This window comes from Erpetoichthys calabaricus, chromosome 11, assembly GCF_900747795.2.
Source record: "Erpetoichthys calabaricus chromosome 11, fErpCal1.3, whole genome shotgun sequence".
NCBI classification, from domain to species: Eukaryota; Metazoa; Chordata; class Cladistia; order Polypteriformes; family Polypteridae; genus Erpetoichthys; species Erpetoichthys calabaricus.
The window spans coordinates 27,569,796-27,592,542 of NC_041404.2; the positions used below are offsets into that span (position 1 = coordinate 27,569,796).

General features: G+C 35.1%; 2 protein-coding genes across 2 annotated transcripts in view; one reads left to right on the forward strand and one right to left on the reverse strand.

The window, feature by feature from the left end:
• pitx1 (paired-like homeodomain 1) overlaps positions 1-22,747 on the reverse strand; it is a 554,834-nt gene that overhangs the window by 280,672 nt on the left and 251,415 nt on the right. The window lies entirely within an intron of this gene.
• Positions 1-22,747, forward strand: part of sec24a (SEC24 homolog A, COPII coat complex component) — a 73,204-nt gene that overhangs the window by 41,075 nt on the left and 9,382 nt on the right. Inside the window, 13 exon segments of the mRNA XM_028812852.2 lie at positions 1-91; positions 3,030-3,139; positions 6,199-6,311; positions 6,865-6,983; positions 8,138-8,193; positions 8,473-8,679; positions 10,555-10,678; positions 11,258-11,416; positions 11,558-11,731; positions 11,822-11,932; positions 14,475-14,650; positions 18,714-18,851; positions 19,333-19,437. Of these exon segments, the coding sequence (XP_028668685.2) occupies positions 1-91; positions 3,030-3,139; positions 6,199-6,311; positions 6,865-6,983; positions 8,138-8,193; positions 8,473-8,679; positions 10,555-10,678; positions 11,258-11,416; positions 11,558-11,731; positions 11,822-11,932; positions 14,475-14,650; positions 18,714-18,851; positions 19,333-19,437 (1,683 nt within the window).

Sequence of the window (22,747 nt, forward strand, 5' to 3'; positions counted from 1 at the left end):
TGTCGTTCTTGCAGAACCTACATTAATCCGTTTGTCACATTTCTTGATCAGAGAAGATGGAAATGCAACCTTTGCTACAGAGTCAATGATGGTAAAAAAAACACATGTTCCTGTGTAATTAACAAACATAAATATTAAATCAAATTGAACTGTAGAACTTAAGTATCTATTGCCTTTCAGTTAGGCTTTTATATCTTTTAGTTGCATGTGTTTCTGTACCAAGTGCAAATGTTTTAAAATCAATTAGAAATGTTGCTTAGGATAGGTTTTATGCAAATTATCTGAAGTTTCTGCATATGTAACAGTTTTGATGAAGCCACTTTGAAAAATGGCAACTTTAGTCTTCTAAAACTGTATTTCCAATTGAAGATGTAAGTTCCAAAATCTGCTAATTACACCTTTTGATAGAATTTAGTGAACACGTGATTGGGACTTTTCATGCAGTTGGTCATGCGCCGACAATATGTTTGAGCTTCAAAACCTGCTAATTGCAACAGTGTAGTGCTATAGTTTTAGGGATTTAGTTTCAAAATCTGCTTACGGACCCAGATTTTCCTATTTATCTCAAAAATTTATCTTTTGTACTTAGCTGATTTTGGAACTGAGCTCTTCAAATTGGTCTGATAGGTGATGCACTTTGAAACTCTGAAATGACAGTAATTTTTAGGAGCAACATTGTGATTGATTACAACAGAAATGCTAACCATGTGATGCTGTATAAAGATTTTCATTTTGAAAATTACAAATAATGCCATCCATTATCATATTGATATAAAACTTGTTTTATTCAATAAATTTTTTTTATAAGTTAAACTGGTCTTTTTTGCTTCTTTATTCTTTTTTGAAAAGTAAATTTATTATGCCCTTGTGCAAGTATGACCAGTTTACAGGATGAACATTTTCATTCTTTATAATAAGTATAATGTATAAGTCCTTTACAGACCGTTGGGTTCATACTTGATCTAGTTCAGGACTGAGAAATGGTTGGCTGATATTAGTTATGCACTAGCAAACTTCACTGTTACATAATACAGCCAAAAATAATTAGATGCTTTTATATCTATTAAAGTTTTCTGTCGTGTCTGAGATATTCAGCCTTGACCACTCCCCTCCACACTGCTCGCCCAAATCATTACTCCTACAGTGCACATCCTTTCTCCATACCACCCTGTGGACACTTAGTGGTAACTCGCCTTTCAACACAGTTGGTTATAATGGCAAGACAAAAAACAAATTATTTAAGAACATTAAATTTTAGATCCCAATATAGAAAGAGCATCAGAAAAAAGATGGAACAAAAAACCTGCATATGATAAAAATTATCATCCAATAAACGAAAAACAGAAAAATATCCCAAACAATATGCAAACAGAAATGCAAAAATGCAATGTTTATAGAATATAAGTTAGAGGATAAAGTAATGCAAATTTTGTTTGACAATACATTCATGTAATTTAATCTTTTATTTACTTTTTAAGTTTTTTTTAAAAACTTTTTACTATGTTTATATTATTCATTGGGTCTTTAAAACAGATGGTTGTAGTGAAATGCTGAAGTAGTTGATTTTCTATTTATATAGTTAAGCACCAAACAGTCTTTCTCTTGCACCCCGCATGCTCTTCTATATACCATCTCTTTAAATACAATTGCTTTCTCTAACGGAAATGTGCCCCGATGCCCTTCAAGTGGCTCAATGCCTGCCTGGGGTTGGTGAGCAGGGGTGGAGCCCCCTAGTTGTCTAAAATGTAGTAGACCATAAACTTTAAGAAATAAAGTGGCTTGACATGCTGTACTTCTTCCATATTAATGAATGCCTTGACTAAGTAAGAGTTCTCTTTTACCATACATCTATTTGAATGTATAATTTTTTTCATTGAACATTTTTACATTCACCTTTCTGCATAACAGTTTCTTACAAGCTAGTGTGTTGAAAAGTGTTGTGCTGAACAATGTTGATAAAGCCATCTTAAAAAAAAGAGCTCAAAAGAAAAGCCTAGCTTTAAAACATAAGGGTTTTGGTTGAAAATATTTTGAACAGTGTAACATCTATACTTCATGCACTGAGATTTCAGGTTTTATACATTGATCAGCAACAACATTATAGCCACTGACAGGTGAAGTGAAAAACCTTGATTATCTCATTATAGTGGCACCTGTCAAGGGATAGGATATCTTAAGGGGCAAGTGAACAGTCAGTTTAGAAGGTGAGATGTTGAAAACAAAAAAAATGGACATGCATAAGGATGTGAGTGGTTTTGATAAGGGCCAGATTGTGATGGTTAGACGACTCAGAAATGGACCACGGAACAATGGAAGAAGGTGGGCTTGTCTGATGACATGCATTTTCTTTTAGATAATCTAGATAGCCCGAGTGAGTGTGCACCCTTTACCTGGGAAAGAGCTGATGGCAGAATTGCATTATGGGATGAAGGCAAGCCAGTGGAGGCAATGTTCAGCTGGGAACCTTTGCTGTTTTGCATTCATGTGAATGCCATATTGACACATACCGCCTACCTAAAGATTGTTGCAGAATATGTACACCCCTTCATAGCAATTGTATTCCCATTGGGGAGTGGCCACTGTCCTCTTTCAACAGATAATGTTACCTCGCACACTGCAAAAAGTGTTCAGGAGTGGTTTGGAGAACATGACAGAGTGTTGAGTTGGCATCCAAAATTCCTAAATCTCCGTTTGATTGAGAATCTGTGGGATGTGCTAAATAAAAACATCTGATTTGAGTAGTTAAATGATCTGTTAACGTCTTCATGTAAAATACTACAGGACACCATTTAGAGGTCTTGTGGAATTCATGCATCAGTGTGTCAGAGCTGTTTTGGCAGCATCAGGTGACCTCCATAATATTAAGCAGGTGGTTTAAATGTTGTGGCTGATAGTATAAATGGAGCTGGTCTTCTGCATGATGCAGACATCCTAAGTGTGCATTTGCAAAAGTCATCTGTTAATACTTGTAAATTAAATTTTATCTTTACAAGTGCTTAAGGTAATCCTAACCTTAATTATATTTTCAGTTCCAGAAGAGTTTATGTATAACCCTGTATCCAGATCATATGGAGAGCCACATAAAAGGCCAGAAGTGCAAAACTCCACAATTGAGTTCATTGCTCCATCTGAATATATGGTAAGCTTTATTTTACTTGAATTGTTTATCTTATATATTTTAATATTTCCTTATATTAAAATTTATTTTGCATGAAATATTGTTTTTGATTTTATTATCGCTAATGATAGTTTGTTTAAAAGGACTGTTACTTTACTCATGCTTACAGGTGTCATTCTGTTAATACTAATTCTGCTAAGGCCAGAGTGTAAACCAGGAATAGTGTGTGCAATTTTTATGGTTTATTTTTAACCCCCCAAAGGAGATGCCTTAGAGACTCACTAATGAGGTGCTTGTAACTTTGCAGTAAGGGTAAACTTAGGATTGTATAACAAAATACTCCTGTTGATACTGTGGAATTACTACACTGCACAGAGTGCTTCGTTGTAAATGATAATATCAAAGTATATTTATCAAATCTGTACCTAAATCTTTAGCATGCATCACACTTTTTTTGTTCAGTTAGGTATTAATTATTTTAGTACTTTTTCAATACTGAAACCAGTATCAGAGGCTTTGTTAGGAACTGAAGCTGTTTTATAAACCTGCATAAACCATGCAGGCTTACAGAGGTTACTATTGCAGTAGTTCATTTGGTAATGCTTACAGTTCTTTGTAGAATGTGATATTTACCCACTCCTTTTACATCCAGATACCACTTTTTTATTCCAAATGATTAAAAATATTTCTAGCTTAATTTTTAAATTCTGATATTTATTACTTGGTATATCATGAATTTCTACCATTTCATGGCCTGAATTAGAAGAGCTACCACGTCACATTACCTTTTCCACAAAAGCTGGAAATCGCCAAGACACAGAACCAGGCTGGTGGCCTCTTAACATTTATTTTTCCTTGCAGAAAGAAGACATTATGTTAAAAAATCAATGATGAATGCTTTTGTAAAAACTTTTTGCTGCTTTAATTTCTTGCATCATTTATGTATTGATGTTTCACTGTGTTTTCATGTTGTACTTCACCTATTTCTTCTGACTTTTGATATTTTCTGTCTGCTTTCTTGATTACAACAGCAACATTTATTTATATAGCACATTTTCATACAAGCAATGTAGCTCAAAAAGCTTTACAAGATGACAAAAAGATAGTTATGTTGAATTAAACATAAAAAGATTTTGCAATAATATTAAAGAATAAGTAACAAAGGAAAAAAGGTAATGTCATATGGCAAGGAGGACAGGAAAAACTCCAGTTATTGAAGGGAGTAAAATCTGCAGGGATTTCAAGGCCAAAAAGATTACCCAGCCTCCACTGAGCATTCCACATAACATAAATGGTTGTAAATTAGTCTTCTTTGTTTTCAGGCATCACATGATAGTATTTGAGGATGTTGGCCTTTTGGGCAACTGGGATACCCGCCTTCAATCCAACAACATATGGAGCTGTATGATGCCAGATCGTCACCACAGAAGAACCAGAAAAGACAGCAGAGAATAGTAGAGATTAGTACAACTTGCGGAACCTTGAAGAATTTGATAATTCTATACAAATACATTATAGTCTTATTGGTAAATATAACTAAAATGTAGCTACAAAAAAGCCCTATTAAAATAGTGGGGTTTTTAAGTTTTTTATAATGATCCACAGTGTTCCAAATTTTGGGTACATAATAGCAAAAAAGACCACCTCAATGCTTCTTTTAAGTTTGGCTCTTACAATTATAAGCAGACCTCCATACAATATTTATTTATATAGCACATTTTCATGCAAACTGTATCTCAAAGTGCTTTACAAGATGAAATAAACACAAAGTTAATATATAAACTAATAAGTTTATAAAAACATAAACAAATAAAATTAGGCAATAATATGTAGTATGTAACAAAGAAAAAGGTAAGGTCGGATGGCCAGGAGGACAGAAAAAACAAAACAAAAAAATAAACTCCAGTTAGGCTGAAGGAAAAAATAAAATACCAGGGACAAAAGACCACCCAACCCCAACTGGGCATTCTATCTAACATAGATGGTCTAAATTAGTCCTCATGTTTTACAGGCTTCGGCATGGAAGAATTTGAAGATGAATGTCATGTGGACATCTGGGAAGTCCACCATTCAGTACATAAATGCAGGGGGGCAGCATGATCCATTGATCAGGTGGTGGAAAAGAAGAGAATAGTATAAATTAGTACGGAATTACAGAACCAGAGGAAAATGATGATTCAGTATAGACTAATAGGAATCCGTCTAAAGTGTAGCTACAAAAAAGCAATTTTAAAATAATGGGTTTTTAGCAGTTTAAAATTTTTCTACAGTATTAGCCTAGTAAACTGTAAAAGTTTGTTTGTCGCGGATAATTTGCCTTTTACTATTACACAAAGACAATTTCCTGTTAATACTTTGTTACATTGATATAGCGGTGTTCTCAGTATTCAAAGCGCTATCCACACAGGGAGGAACCGGGAAGCGAAACCACAATCTTCCACAGTCTCCTTACTGCAAAGCAGCAGCACTACTACAGCGCCACAAGGCAGTTAAAGAATACTCCGGGCTCGATTTTGTTTTCACTTCTGTTTACAGAGATCGGGTCGTAGATCACATTGTTGCAATGTTACTTTTCTTGGTGGCTTATTACATTACAGATGTTTCATATGTTCACTTTTTGCCCTGTGCTTAAAGACATTAAAAAAGTGTTTCTCAACTGTAACTCCGGAACATCTCAGTACGCAAGCTATATTAAGCGTCATCAACGAGGACTCGCTACACCTTAATCTACAAGTACTGACACTTATCCCTACCGACGAAGTAACTTTCACCAGCGTGGCCTTCTTTGTCACAGACGATCCCGCTTTCAGTCACGGACAATTATATGTTGCTCTCTCCAGAGGTCTATCTTTTCATTCACTCACAGTGGTATCCACAAACCCACCCCATTTGGACAACTGTGTCGTTCAGGAAGTGTTCACCCATCAATACGTAATTATGCGGTGTATGCTACGCCGCGGGTTGGCTAGTTGCTAATAAAACTATGTGATGACAGCTTAATGGAAGATATTTAAATGGATATTACATTAAACTTTCTTTGGAAATCTCTACAATGGCCTATTTTATTTGCACTTTTCTAGTTGCGTCCTCCCCAGCCTGCAGTATACCTCTTTGTGCTGGATGTTTCCCACAATGCCATTGAAACTGGATATTTAGACACAGTCTGTCGATTACTCTTGGATAATCTTAACCTGTAAGTGTTCTTTTGGTGTGTTTTTTTTTTTTTTTTTTTTTTTTTTTTTTGTTAATACTTTTTTTTTTTTTTGTCATTTTATCATTGACATGGTGCAAATTGCCGGTATGTCTGGCAATATTTTTCCATAATTATTTAAGATCACATCTCATTGCAGTTTTCTGTATACATTGTGTATATGCGATTATTCATTAGTTAGTTGATTGGACTTAGACAGGGTAGAGAAAAACTGTAGTTTATACAACACTAGGTGAAATTTCAGTTTATTCCAATTGTAAATTTAAGTGGGCAGTATTATATGTATGTGCTTTCTTCTGATCAAGGTTTCAGTGAGCAACAGGAGCAGTGCAGTAATTTAGCTTGGGCAGGATGTTGTTTTATTGTATTTTAGATTAGTGCTATGGAAATACAGTGCATCATTAATCAGTCATTCAGTAATAGAAAGAAAAGTTAGACATGTTTGCTCTTTGTTCGTTATAGTGTACACCATAGAATGTCAAAATACTTGATTTTAACTCCTTTGCGTTTTAATTTGCTCTGTTTTTACATGTAGTTTGCCAGGCGACATGAGGACAAAAATTGGATTTATTACCTTTGATAGCACAATACATTTCTATAATCTTCAAGAAGGATTATCTCAGCCTCAGATGCTTGTTGTATCTGACATTGAAGGTATATCTTAATGAATCTCATTATATATAAAATTTAAACTCTTAATTGTAAAACTAAAAATGTGTTTGTTAGCTAGTACTTCTAATTATTTTTGAGTTAATTTTGCTGCATTAAGTAAATAAGAAAATATTTATTAAAAAGCTTGTTTGCTCCACTTTATAGCATTTTATTTTTATGGATCATAATGTGAGGAAACTGGTCTGTCCATTTATTGTTTATTTTCCCCTTATCTGGTTACTGCAGGATACATTTATAATTTGGCACCTTTATATACTTAGTGCTCCCAAGAAAATGCCTGGGTGTCATCACTTTGCAAAATACAGTATATTAACAGGCTTTGGCAGGGGCTAAGAATCAGCTGTTTCTTTGCACTGCATTATTGTATTGAAGTTGCATAGCCACTATTTTGCGAATCATTAGTGAATATAAATTAACTGGACAGTTCATGCATAATTCTTCAGCGCTAGCTATTTATTTTTTTCAGTCTGCTTCTGCTTTTGTATGGTGTAATTGTTTAAACTCACCCTTTCCAGGTTTAAATAGTGTATACAATTTTAACAAAGCTAGATAAGGAACTGCATGATTAAACAATATTAGATTGATGTTTTAAGAAGCAGATAAATACAGTTAAACATCTAAAAATTATCTCTTTCAGTCACTTATCAATATGTGTGCTGGGTTTCATATTTTAGGATAAAAAACAAAGTCTGAAATGTATACTTTCTGTTGTAATCAGTGCATATTTTATACAGTATATACTTATATATACTTTATATATAGATTAAAGTTATCAAAAGTAGTTTCCTATTTCTCTGATTACTTGTTAGTTCTTTGTTTCCTGAAAATTATAAATTCCAAATAAACTTTGAGTAAGCACAGAAGGCAGACATTTTTCCCCTATTAAAATTTAACTTGCATGTGGGGGTTACATGTATTTTTTCATAGTAAAATTTTTAGTGATACGCTATTTTTATTAACTGTAAAGTCTGAGACATCATAATTTTAGTTTTTTTTTTTTTTTTTGGCACACAGTTTTAACTTAATTCTGTTCATTGTGTATATTCCTTAAAGAAAAGGGTTTTATTTTTATTTTAACCTGAATTTTTTTTTTTAATAAGATTTAGTTAAACTTAATTTTTGTTTTTTTTACCCAGATGTGTTTATACCAGCACCAGATAGTTTATTAGTTAATCTTAATGAATCTAAGGAGGTAAGGTATAGTTTTTCTTACATATATGTATGTATGTGTGTGTATGTTTGTGTGTAATGTAAAAAACTGAAATGGTGAGATGTTTTTACCATAGTGAATATAATTCATGAAACTATTTTTGGTTATGATTAAATGATTTAAATTGAGTCTTCATTTTCTTTCTTTTGGTAAAATTTTTAAAAGTCCTGTGTATCACAGCATAATTAACAAATAATTATATTTTCTATATGCAAAATAAAGATAAAATCACCACTCTAAGCTTTGTTTTGTTATTAATAGCTGATTCAGGATTTATTAAAAAGTTTGCCCCAGATGTTTACTAAAACCTTGGAAACACAGTCAGCCTTGGGACCTGCATTAACAGCTGCCCATAAACTTCTCTCACCCACTGGAGGAAGGGTTTCAGTGTTTCAGACACAGATCCCTTCGATAGGATTAGGAGCGCTTAAGTCAAGAGAGGATCCCAATCAGCGGGCTGCTGCAAAGGTAAATGACTTTGGCGAATCTGAACTGTTAACTTTGTGGTTTTTAAATTCTTATCAGAAAATAGTATATACACAAACAATCCTATGTACCATTGTTGATTTACTCTTTGATGAAGCTAAAGTATTTTGTTCGTTTTGTATATGAATGCTTAATATTTTTAGGGCTTATACTTCAAATACTGCCTCTGTGAAAAATAAAGCATTCAAGCTTTTGTGTAAAAATTTTTTGCATAACTTTTTTTGTTAGAAAGCTGAGGAAATTGCTGTTGCATATTGCTAATTTGTGAAGTGAATAATTTCCTAATTTCATTATTTATATATTCAGTAATCAGACTAATCATGTAATATGAATAGCCCTATTAGACAATAAAATCATCTTCATACAAGACTCTGATTATGTCTGCAGTAAGTAAAATTTTCATTCAGACTCTAAAAGTAGTATTGACACAGTGAAGTAAAATTGCTCTGTTTTTTTTTTTTCTCCACACAAGCATATGTATTTGGGATAAAAAAGGGTATATGATGTACAAATACAACAGGTTTCCTTTGTCATGGCATACTTTTATTTTTTACAGTAATATCACCATACTACTAGCTGGCAAGATTGTATTGGTCTGTTTCCTCTTATGCTAAATGTGAAATTCTAAAGGAGCTATAAATGTATAATGTTAGGTGTAGCTTTTTTGCTTTTCACTTTAGTCTCTTGCTTAGGAAATCAACAGGTCTAAATCAACTAAAGGCAAGAACTCTGGGGGGGTAAAAAAAAAAAAAACCAAACTATTTTTTAAGCTATTCAAATTATCAGTTTGAACTATATCAAAATGAACAATTTAGAGACTTCTTCTTTCGGCTGCTTCCGTTGGGGGTCGCCACAGCGGATTGCCTTTTTCCATAACTTCCTGTCCTCTGCGTCTTGTTCTGTTACACCCACCACCTGTGTGTCCTCTTTGAAAAAATCTGTAATCCTTACGTTGGTGGTTTGTTTATTTAATTATAATATATTTGAGCCATTGAATACAACTTTTTATGGAGCAAAATTAGATTATTTGATGAAAGAAAAATTACTAGACCTGGAATGAAAAATTCTAAAATGACTGTTGCTTAAATCGTAAAGAAATCCCCACAGTGCTTGCTGGTGTGAATTTTTCAAAACCATACTGTTTTCTCAGAATTATAAACTGCAGAATTCAAGATGCAAGTCTCTGATCAGCATTAAAAGTAAAATGGCCAGAGCAGAATTCACTAAAAGGCACGAATTGCAGATGACCGAAGACATTCCATTTTATGAATGATAGGTGGTGAGGTACAACCATGGTTTCAGGCATAAAACTGCCTTCAGAACTTTCTCACTATATCTAACTTTTCATATAATAGCAGAATGATTTTATATGTGTACAGAAACATCTGTTCACGCACAAGAAAATGCATTCAGGGCAGAAGAAAGACAATGATGCACAACATATTGCATAGCAACTGACAACTTCATTGATGTGTGGAGGCTGAGAGGTTTTTTGTGAGTGGAAAGTTTTACGCTCATCCAGTCAGCCAAGTTTTTATCTGAAATGAAAGGAGGCTGATGTTCACCCTAGCCACCTCCAAAAACTAACAAGTCAAAAAAAAAAAAAACCTTTTGCAAATATTTCAAAGGAACAAACTAAGAGTTAAGTGCTTAAAGTCTGCAACTCACTGGCATCTTTAATTGTATGTAGTTTTAAATTTAACTGTTCTAAAAATGTATAGGGTATTGAATATTAAAACACCAAAAACTTGTTGTATCATTTTGTGTCTCTTTTGAGTTTGCAAAGAGGAAAGGACTATCACTGAGAGAGAATCAAGTGTAACAGCTTAAATACTCTGTAAACATTTCTATCTTTAGGATGTTCAGCACCTTACCCCAGCCACAGACTTTTACAAGAAATTGGCTCTGGACTGTTCAGGACAACAGATTGCTGTGGATCTTTTTGTGCTTAGTGGACAATACTGTGATTTGGCTTCTTTAGGTATGTTTTATGTTCAGATTTTCAAGTTAAACATTAAGGTTTTTTCAGTTATGCTTGTTTTAAGGTTTTGAAAATTTTATTTACCGTAAATGATAGTCTAAAAGAGTACAGTGTACATTTAGAATGGGGGCAATTATTGGTTACATCTCTCAATATAATTTCATTGCTTTTCTCCTCCAGTGTACGAAAATGCTGGCAGAAACAAATTAGGGTTTAGGGATATATAGCTTGTGGGAATTCAAGTGGGAAACTTGTGGGAAAACAAGTTAGCCTTTGACTATATAATGCAATTGTGATTAATTTTTCACAAAAAATATTTTACATCTGTTCCCTCAGTATCAAGAAAACAGAACAGAACTTTAACAATCATTCACATTTAATTATTTTTTTCTGTCAGCTTCTCTGCAAAATTATACAAAATAAATGTTGCATTTCCAGTAGTGAAACATTCTTCCAGAAACTGACATGTACTGTTAAGCAGTCATACTGACATTAAAAAAAAGGTTTTTTTTTTTGATAATTTTATGTTATAAACACCATACCACGTTCCTGTTCTCCAAACCCCCCTTTTTTTTTTAGCTTGTATATCTAGGTATTCCTCGGGTTCAGTCTATTACTATCCATCCTATCACCATCAGCATAATGCTGGCCAAGTGGAACGATTTGAGAAAGATGTCAAAAGATATCTAACACGAAAGATCGGCTTTGAGGCTGTCATGAGAATTCGCTGTACCAAAGGTATGATGATGTTGAGCTTGGTAAGATTTTTTGGGGTAGATAAATGTATGTTAAGTTAATGATTGAAGATCTTAATTAACCATACATCTTGGCTTCTTTAAATTACTTTATTTTTCTGTATCCTCCCTTAATATAATGCAGGTCTTTCAATACATACCTTTCACGGAAATTTCTTTGTTCGTTCAACGGATTTGCTGTCCTTACCTAATGTGAACCCTGATGCTGGATTTGCAGTTCAGATGTCAATTGAAGACAATCTGGTTGACATGCAAGTGGTTTCCTTTCAGGCTGCACTTCTGTATACATCAAGCAAAGGTACTTTAATCTTTGCATGCTCAAAAGTAGTTAATTTGATTTGCCAAGATTAAAAAAAAAAAAAAAAAAACATTTATGAATGTTTTGCAGGAGAAAGGCGTATTCGAGTCCACACTATGTGCCTACCAGTTGTGAATTCTTTAGCAGATATTTTTGCTGGGGCTGATGTTCAAGCTATAACAGGTCTTCTGGCTAGTATGGGTAAGTTTATTTATGTATGTATTTATGTTTAGCCAATATTTCTCATGTAATTTGGGGCTACTTTAATACATACAAATGAGTAAAAAGTAATACCCACAAATTATATATACTGGGAAGAATTTAAACTTTGATTTAAAAATTACAGTTTGACCAGTTTTTCTGTTGTGTTTATTTGAATTAAGCTTTTAGACCTTCATAACTGATCATACTATCACAGTAGTCATTATAACTACAATTATGCAGGATTGTTTTAGTACTGTAAAATAAACAGGCTGCTGTTTTTGGGGTAGATGTGCGCTCTCAATGAGCCTAGCTTGGATTATGTAGGTTTAGTTGATGGATACATTATTATCTTACAAAGAAGTTTACTCGTAGAAGAAAGGGACCCCCGTTGCTTTCAAAGTTCAGCCCTTGCACACACTCTGTTAAACCTAAGCAGTGTTCTAGCTGTAAATAATGGTGTAACTCAAGAATATTAGTGATAATCATGCCTGAAAGGATATGGTGATAACATTTAATTTTTGAGGAATGCTTGGCAATGGAAGTCGTAATGTAATAAAATTTTAGCACACGGATGTTCTGAGACTACAGAAACTACAATGAAATACTGAAATGCAGCACACACTTAAATGGTTTGATTAAAAAAGAGACCACATGTAATCAGGAATGAAATATCATAGAGAAAAATTAGCATAGTTCGGTGTTGACTTATCTGTTTATGCCACCTAAAAATACCAGCTTAATAGTGCTTACCACTGTATTGGGTAGTTTTATTATTTCTGTTGGGGTGCCTTTTTGTATTAATGCTGTACTCTCCTTTCTAATTTAATGTTTTTTACATGCAAAATATGAAGACAACTTAATTTGTATTCCTGCTTGTATGTTTTAAATGTGGCAGACTATTCATGTAATTGAACTTGGTTTATTGAGAACTTGGTGGTTGACGGGAAATACACCTGTGTCCCCAACAGCATTGAAGGGACAGTCCATTACTCATATCCACAGCCACATTCACGTGTACCATACTCATTTAGAGGGTAAATTTCCATAGTGAAAATGTCCGTTCTTAATATAAATATTGCATAGGTATGGTCCAGAAAGAGTAGAAAACTCAAGTGTGACTTCAAATTTTAGAAAATGTAAATGTGTGTTCCTTGTAGAATGTATTAACAGTAGCAGACTAGTTCTGCTTAATGACATCTCCTTTATGGATTTATGTTATAAAATCAGTCACTATTCACTGAAGTGTCAAAGGTGATATGGTGGTGTGTATGAAAAATGAGGACCTAATGTGTTAATGAATTTCTTACACCTTTCTGTTAAAGATTATTGTATAAAACACAAGAAAACTGAACCACAACATTCTTTGTAGTATGCATTAACAGCTTTTTCCACTTTTTTTTTTAAAATAAACATTAATATGAGTACATTGGCATATTTACTGCCTCGTGAAAAGATTTTTCATTTTCGGTATAAACAAACCTCCAAGCAGATGTTTAGCTTTGTGCAAACAGTTATATCTATAATGATTAATATTACAGAATTATTAGTGTCCTGATCTGATTAACAGACATTTTCTAATCATGACTAATTTTATGTTCAAGATTTCAATTTAGAAAAATCCTTAAATAAATCTTTTGTAGTTTTATTGAATACCATTAGAGGACATCGGTTCTGCCAGAGTTTATTTGGTGCAGGAAGTGTGAAGTCGGATTTGTAATAAAAAATAAGAAAACATACAACTGCTACATGTGCATTTTGTCTGTCCTGTTAATTTATCAAAACTATGTTGGGACATCACTTTTTTTTTTCTTTCAAAAGCACTCTTAATTTTTTACAATAAATACAATTCACCTTTTCTTTCATCCATTGGTTTGATATTACCCATGTTTCTGAAATTTTTTCAGGAGCTGTTTTCTTTATATACATTTCATCACAAATTGTTACTTGCAAAAAAATCCCTAGATGGAAGCATAGTTGTTGTTTCAAGAAATATATTTTTATTTTTTGAAATTTTTGAAAGTTTGCACTGCTACAAAAGCATTTGCTTCACTCTTAAAATGTAGTATTGGCTATTTATTTACAGATTAGTAATAATGAGACAGCTTCTGCTTTTCAGCATCAAGATCATGTTTAATCTGATACGCATTACCTATGTGTTTATAAGCTCTTATTAGTTTATATTGTCAGAGTAAGCGTAAGTAAAAAGTCTATTTATATCACTGATAGATTAAAAGGAAATTTGTGCATACATAATGAGGGTATTTTAATTCAAAATGTTTTTTGCTAATTTTAGCTATTTTTATATATATATATATATATATATATATATATATATATATATATATAATATATGAATTCAACAAAATAGTCTTAATTTATAAAACTGAATCAGACATGTCCTCTAATCTTATGTCCTGTGTATTTTTTTCATGTTCATTACAGTTAACAATTTTTTTTCTTGAATTTGTGCACATTTGATTGATGGATGCCTGCCAAAGCTAATTGTTCTGACAATTTTATGGTTTCTTTTTCCAAAAAGCTGTTGATCGCTCTGTTTCATCCAGTCTTAGCGACGCCAGGGATGCTCTTGTGAATGCTGTTATTGATTCTTTTTCGGCCTATCGCACCTCTGTGCTTAGTTTGCAGCAGCCAGGCCTTCTTGCTCCAGCCTGTATGCGTCTTTTCCCGTTGTATGTACTGGCACTTTTGAAGCAGGTAAGTTTGTGTCTGTGTGTTTCTCTTTCCATACTCCTTAGTGCAGTAGGACAGTGGTGCCAGGGCAATTAAGTTCATCGAAAGTAATCTAATGAAAGTTTTGCACTGAAAGTCAATTTCATAATATAAATCTAAATTAGCATGCATTTTTTACTTAATGAACAGAGGATGGGTATCAGAAAGCCTTTAAAAAAAGCTTCGCAAATCATCTTCGCTACACTGGGATGGCATACTTGGAGTTGAGAATTGACATTCAATTAAACTAATTCTTAAATTAAGACTCACTGCAACTATACATAAATAAAATTGAGAGTATCTTTCTTTTAAATCAAATGCAAATATCTTTATGCTGAAAAAGAGCAACCTCTCTGCCTTCATATTAGAAATGTTACAAATATTAATCCATGTTTACACACAGACTTCCATATTATACACTCCCTATCAGGTGACAGAGCTGGAGGTAGCAGATTTAAAGATGCTAAGATTTGCACTGGATGTGACGAGGATGGATAAGGTTAGAAATGAGTACATTAGAGGGTCAGCTCAAGTTGGACGGTTGGGAGACAAAGTCAGAGAGGTGAGATTGTGTTGGTTTGGACATGTGCAGAGGAGAGATGCTGAGTATATTGGGAGATGGATGTTAAGGATAGAGCTGCCGCAGGTAAGAGGAAAAGAGGACAGCCTAAGAGGAGGTTTATGGGTTTGGTGAGAGAGGACATGCAGGTGATGGGTGTAACAGAACAAGATGCAAAGGACAGAAAGATATGGAAAAAGATGATCCGCTGTGGCAACCCCCTAACAGGAGCAGCTGAAAGAAGATGATGATGATCAAATTTAAAGCAATTGATGGTTGGGGTAATTGTTTATGCTCTGTGAATACTGCATCTCCAAGTTTCAAGCCCTTCTAAAGCCAAGATGTCAGTAGGATTTTGTAAAAAGATGTAGTCATAGCATCTCTTTTCCCATGTCTCCAAGTCCAAAACATTTCAGGACTACTGTCCCTTCATCAAGGCCAGACATGAAAAAATAAGGCAGTTGTATCATTGAAGAGATCTATCAATCCTCAAACAATGTCCAGGAACATTCTTGAACTAAGTTAATGGGTACATAATGTGGAAGTTTGTGTTCTCAGATAAAAAACGTTGGAGGCCTCTGTGCACGATGATGTATATGATGGGTTAACATTTGTAATATGGAGGATGGTTGTGTGCTTTTTTTAATGTAAAGAAGCTAGAATTTTATTTAGAGAAAAATGAAAATTATACTATTGGGGATAACGGGAAAGGTGCTATAAATGTAGTATTACAGTACACCCCAGACATTTGCGGGGGTTACGTTCCTAGAACACCAGCGAATTGTGAAAAACCGTGAATTTTGGATGTGGTTAAAGAAATGCCTAATTTTTATAGTTTAAACCCTAAATACGCCCCCAAAAAACTTTAATTTCATTTCAAACTCAGCTTAATACATTACCTAAAAAAAATGTAAAGGTAAACCAATATACCGTACAGTACTGTACTGCTATGTCTCCCGCAGTGCTAGAATGTAAAATACCGATATTACCGCTATATGTACTATAATTCATGCAAGCGCGTTTTCATTGCCAGAAGCCTTAAGGTGCAGGGCGTTTCGGCTGCATCTTGGGGCTTTAAGAAGAACAAAACGGAAACACAAGAACACTCAGCTGGAGATGAGGGCCGCAGTCAATCAGCAGCAAGGAGAAATGGATAACGCTGTAGCAGTCCGGTGCCGCTGAGATTCACACCGTTTAGAAGACGGTGATTTATTTATTTTTCTGATGGAGATTCCAGGGACACACCCAGCCTTGCCCCGACCCACACACACTCGCACTCAGAGACAAAAACAAAGCAAACCGGTAACCGGTAATAATGTAAAACAAAAACGATACCACTCCTGTTCCCCTTACGGAGATTACACATTAAATACAACAAAGCACAAACCAAACACACACAGTAAAGTCCATAAGAAACGGCAATGGATGAAATGTAATGATGAAAATAGATAGTCCAGTGATCCACATGTTGAATGGGAATGTAATGATAGTCCTACCGGTAGTTCCGGGTGGACGGGTTCAGGAGTGCTCCTTACTTCACAGGATGGCCATGAATCCACTTACAGTCCTCTTGTACACAGGCAGACAATCCAGACGCCAACCACAAAACGATTTAGGACAAAACGAATAAGTACAGGTAACCCAACAGAAGGCAGACAGATAGGAACTTAAAACACAAATTACAAAAACTTTTTTTTTGCTTTTGGTCATTGGTCCCCTTTTTTAAAGTCGCGCTGACATCCTTTGATCCCAGCAGCCCCTGCACCCTCCACAGAAGACCAATCGGAGCCACTGCAGGGACTGCTGGGAGTTGCTGTTTCAAATTCTATTGGCTACTTTCACCATCCCAAGCCGCATTTTCCTCTATGGTTGCTTCCTGTTCTCTCTACAGTACAGTATTGCCACGAAAAAAGCCATAAAAATTGTGGAGGATATTTGCGGTTTCCGCTAACAATTAGTTAAGTTCTAAGGAAAAACAGCGAATGGCCGAGGCAGCAAACTCTGAACCTCGACTTTGTGGGGGTCTACTGTATTATTATTATGATTATGATTATTATTATTAGTTAGTTCTTATAGGGGTGTTGCAGCCAATACCATTTTTGTGCTATTATGTTGCCAATAATTATGCTAATCTAAAATGTAGTGTTAGAGCATGAAAAGTTATTGCATTCTTTAATGTTAAAGCAAGTCCATACATGTATTTTTATTTCAAACCTGAATTGCTTGATAATACAGAAAAAAATATTTCAATAAATTCTCTGAAGGGTGCAACCACTGGACTTTGCAAAAAAAAAAAAAAAAAAAAAACCTAAATTTTGAAATGTTATAATAAAGTAGTGCATTGGCTCAGTAGTACAGTTCATTGTTATTTAAATACATTTAGTGGACACTTAGACTGAAGATATGTTTTGTTGTTTGTTTTTGATGAATGTATAATCTGATTTTTCCCCCTCCACTCTCCCTTTGTGTTTATACTATGGAAAATAAAAATTTATACATTAGCATAAATAGACAGGAAAGTAATTAACAGCCTCTAGAAGCATAAGATTAAACATAAATTAGATATGTCAAGCAAATAGTTAAATAAAGACATTAGTTATATTGCATTTTCTAGTTAAAGCTTGAAGGAAAATTACCAATATTGGGAAAGGAAGGATAGAACAGGAAGAGAATGACGTACAGAAACTACCCGAGGACAAGAGAAGGGGGAATAAGAACACCTGTTGTTAGAAGGCCAGAAAGCAAGGAATGATACCAATAACGGAATACAGAAAAATGGTCAGGGTAGGTACGTGAGAAACCAGCTAGAATAGTGAGTCAGCAGAAACAGCAAATGCATTGTTACGAGGTCAAGATGATGTAATGTATGGAAAATAAAATGTGTATTCATGTATTAGCATAAATATAGAGAAATATATAAGCATTAACCTTAGTGCAGATATTAATGCAAGTCAGGACTGCCAAGCAAATGATTAAAATAAAGCACGTCATATTTATTTGTAATTAAAGCTTTCCTTTACGCCACCAAGTATAAAATAGCTTGAAATCCAAGAAAGGGGAAGTGATAAGAGAGAGCCCAAAAATGGAAGAAAGAACAGCTGCCCGGCCAATTAAAATAAGCAAAAACAGAAAGTAAAAATGAACAACAGACAGTAAAAATACCAGAGGCCAACTGCAGAAGGAAATCAGATAATAATGGTTCCCATGAAAACTTGAGGTACCAGCTGGACAGGTGCAGAATGAGCTAATTTGAGCGAGGTCAGGAAGATAAGAAATAACTATATAAACTGTGATTCTTGGCCTGTTCAGTGCTCAGTCCAGTTTGGCCGTATTGGGTTGAATCCGTGTTGTTGTTGTTGTTTTATTGCAATAGAGCTATAAACTCTGTTTGCCTATCCTCTGAGTCCTAATAGCCTTCATTTCAGGTAAAAGCATTTTGGTGACAATTTTTTGCCATGACAATACTTGTTTGCTATTATATTTCTACAGAAAGCCTTCCGAACAGGAACAAGCACCCGTCTGGATGATCGTGTATTTGCTATGTGCCAGTTAAAATACCAACCCTTGGTGTATTTCATGCTATTGATTCATCCTGCCTTGTACAGAGTAGACAATCTTACAGATGAGGTATTTTTTTTATATATATATATATATATGGGATTGCTAAAATATAAAGTGCAATATAAATAAAATTTATTATTATTATTATATATATAAATAAATCGGCTCTCCAATATAAATTTGGTAATGATTGATTAAAGTAAGTAAATGGCACAGTGGTCAAGTGGTAAGCTGTCTAGCCACTCCAAGAAAACGGAGTTTTAATCTGCCTATTCTGTTTTTTCTCTGATATCCAGAAGTGGTGCAGTTTAGATAAACTGGTGTCTCAAATTGCCTCTGAATGAGTATGCATGGGCATATGGGCATGTGCTTAAGTGTGTTAAGTGGATTGGTATGCTTCATCTAAGCTTAGCTCCAGCTCTAGGTTGTGGCTGCCTGTGTCCCAAACTTGGATCAAAGTCATTCAGGTGATGGATAAATGTTTTTATTTTGTTGTTAACAAGTGTTGTAAATTATTCCTCCTGTTTTTTTGCTGTTTTCCCTCCAGGGCTCCATAAATGTTAATGACAAAGTAATTCCACAGCCCCCAATTCTGCAGCTTTCTGTGGAGAAGTTGAGCAGAGATGGAGCATTTTTAATGGATGCTGGCTCTGTAAGTAATCCCTGTTTTCAGATTTTGAAAAAGATAGTGTATCTGCAGCAGACATGATGCAGGTTATATCAAAAGATGAAAGTTCATCAGTTTCCTAAAGTGCTTAATTGAAAATAAGCATTAGAGTTTAAAAGGTCTTTAAAGTACCACATTTGGTAACTTACACATTGCATCTATAGCTTCTAAAGTACTTGTTTACATTTGTGTTAAAATTTCCCTTAAGTTTAAATTTACTTCTTCATATTGAAAAATTAATTTAAAAGTAATACAGCATTAGAGAATTTACATTTTTAAAGAGCTTTTAATAAGTCATCTCAATACCCTTCTTAAAACAAACAAAATCTGACTGGGTATGATTCTTATAATATCTGGTGAGAAGGAGGCTAAAACAGTTAGAGTAACTGAAAGTGGCCAAGAAAATTAAAAAATAGATGAGTGCATTCATCTGGGTTTATACCAAAAATGGCATAGTTGTCTACATGGATGAATTTGGATTTACATTCTCAAAGTATGAACTAGCCTTGAAGGATAACACAGACCTCATTTATAATGTGATGCTTCAGTTTTATGTCATGTAGAGGAATACTTGCTGTGGCCTTCTATCGGTATATAAACACAGCTTTATTGGTATGTTTTATTTTTCTCTATTATAAAAAAAAAAAAAAAAAATCCTGGAAAGCAAAAGCAAAGCTACAATATGTGATCTTCTCGGAATTTCTCGGAAGACATTTAAAAGACCTGCGAGACAAAAGAGACTTGCCACTGTGCTCTCGCGGGGACCGTAAACATGAGACTTGGTGCCAAGAGATTGTCCCAGGGCCGTCTCTCGTGGACGTGGAACATGAAATTCTTGCAAGACACGCCCTTCTTACAAAAGATATATAAGAGCTCACCCATCAAAAAACACTTTCGTGTAGTACACACAGATTATGTGCTCTCGGCACATATAAAGCGTATAAGGACAATACGGAGAATAGAGACCCAAAGGCGTTGGAGAGAAAAAAAGACAGAAGAGATTATGAAAGCAGTGGAATTCGAAAGGCTCAAACAAACGATGGCGTGATACACATGCAGAGAAAGGTACAGAATATGAAAGCAGTAAAATTCGAAAGTATTGTAAAGTATTGTTTTGTCCCAGCCAGGTTGAGGGCTTTTTGGTTTTAAGTGACTGTTGGGTCCGATTGAGGGAGGGCGTAGTACAGCACAGAAGGCTGATAGCGGGGTATTGATTGATGTGGTGGGGGGGGGAACTGTGGGTTGGAGAGGGTGCTAGAAAGTTGTGTTTGGGGCTAGGAAGTCAGCGATTATTCAAGTAAAACTTTTGTGACACTTTATCATGTCAGTCGCTGCAGTATCAAAGAAAAGATTGCATTACCGCAAACGAGGTGATTAATCATCAGAACCAGGTGTAATTGAAAAAATAGCAGGACAAATCGAGGTCAGAAATAAAAGGCAAAGAGTAAACAACAAAGTCTTTTCGCATTCGCATCATTCAATGCACAAAACGTGGATTTACACAATAATGGACCATACACTATGAGAATCTGTGGTCCCGGAACAGTTAAAGCAATGACAAGTTAATTTTCAAAGAATACACAATTCGGTCAGGTGTATATTGATGATCACGGAGAAGCGATGCAAATTTTAACAGGCAAAAAGAAAGGTAATGTATATATTCCGCAAATAACATTACACACCAAAGGAGATCGTGATATGCCATTCGTATTAATATGTTTACAGTTTACCTGGGAGAATAGCGTTTGCTATGACAATCAATAACTCACAGGGACAAACATTAGAAAAAGTCGGATTATTTATTAGAGAAACAGAAGCAATATTCACTCACGGGCAGTTATACGTTGCGTTGTCACAATGTGTCTCCAAAACATATTGCTTTTAATGAAGCTTTAAAGTAAAAGTGCAAATAATGAAATTGAAACAATTCCAAAGGAAAAAAAAAATTTTAAATTGTATATCCGATTAACCAAACCACAGGGGTTGGCGAGCGAAGCGAGCAGGGGGGCAAAGCCCCCCTAGTCTCATACATTTTCCCTGACCACATGTTCAGCTATTATGTATTTTTGCAGAATTGCACTGAATGGTAATTCCTAATAAGCCTATTAGGCTTATCCTAATTTCATTCATGCAAGTATCTATATTATATATGTATTTGTAGTATATTCTATGAATTAAACATTCTGCTGATTACCATAACTAGTTCGCAAATACGAGGGTTGTCTGGGATCCGCGCGGAATTTTATCGTTTGTCGAGTGTCAGCCTGTCGAAACCTGTTCTGCTGTGTAGAGGGATTATTCAAGTGGTTGCATGTTTTTGTTCAGATGTTTTGCTCCCTCTCTTCCTTCAGAATGAACACGAGAAGCAAACGAACTGAGAGTGCGCAGCCGGCGCTAGCGGCGAAGCTCCCGACTCCGTGCGTGCGTGACTTTCGAGTGATGAATTTTTACGACTTTTCTGATGGTTTAATCTGCTCGGTGGAACGCACCATGTTTGCCATCTTTTTCAACATCGATGGCATTGTCGCGTCAATTCCGCTGATGGAGGGGGACAACTGTCACCTCTGAGTGGTACACCACTCAGTGCCTGCCTGACGTTTTTTCTGCGATGGCTAGAGGCTGGTCCAAGAACTTGCGAAGGCACTTTTTGCATCATGACAATGCGCCAGCCCACACGGCTAATGTGACGAAGCATTTCATTGAAGACAGTGGTGTCAACGTTTTGAACCCGCCACCCTACTCGCCTGATCTTGCACCATGTGACTTTTGGCTCTTCCCGAAGGTGACAGAACCCCTGCGAGGCCACAATTTCGAAACTCGAGAGGAACTGATTGCAGCTGTCAAAGAACAGCTGGTCAACCTCCCAAAGACGGCCTTTCGCGAGTGTTTTGCGGCGTGGGTCAGAAGAGCCCAAAAGTGCATTGATGTTGGCGGTGAATACTTGGAAAAAGTTTAAAAAGGATCGAAGTACATGAGAGAAATAGAAAAAAAAAAATCCTTGGCTACTTATTTCGAGTGATTCCGCGCGGAACCCAGACAACCCTCGTAACTCTGTGAAAATCTTATTTGCTCTCATCAGTCTCTAATAAACAAGTGCCGCTGCATTCACCTACTCTGATCTAGACATCCAGTGTGTTTTACACTGCATTTTACAGTGATTAGCTGAAGTATCTTTATGTTGAAAGAAAAGAGTAGCTGAAAGAGTTTTTGCCAGCTAATCATTAGTTTTTATTAGGTGGAGTGGTGGTATGCTGTGCTTTCAAATCCTATACCCAGTAATTGTCCTTTTGGAGTT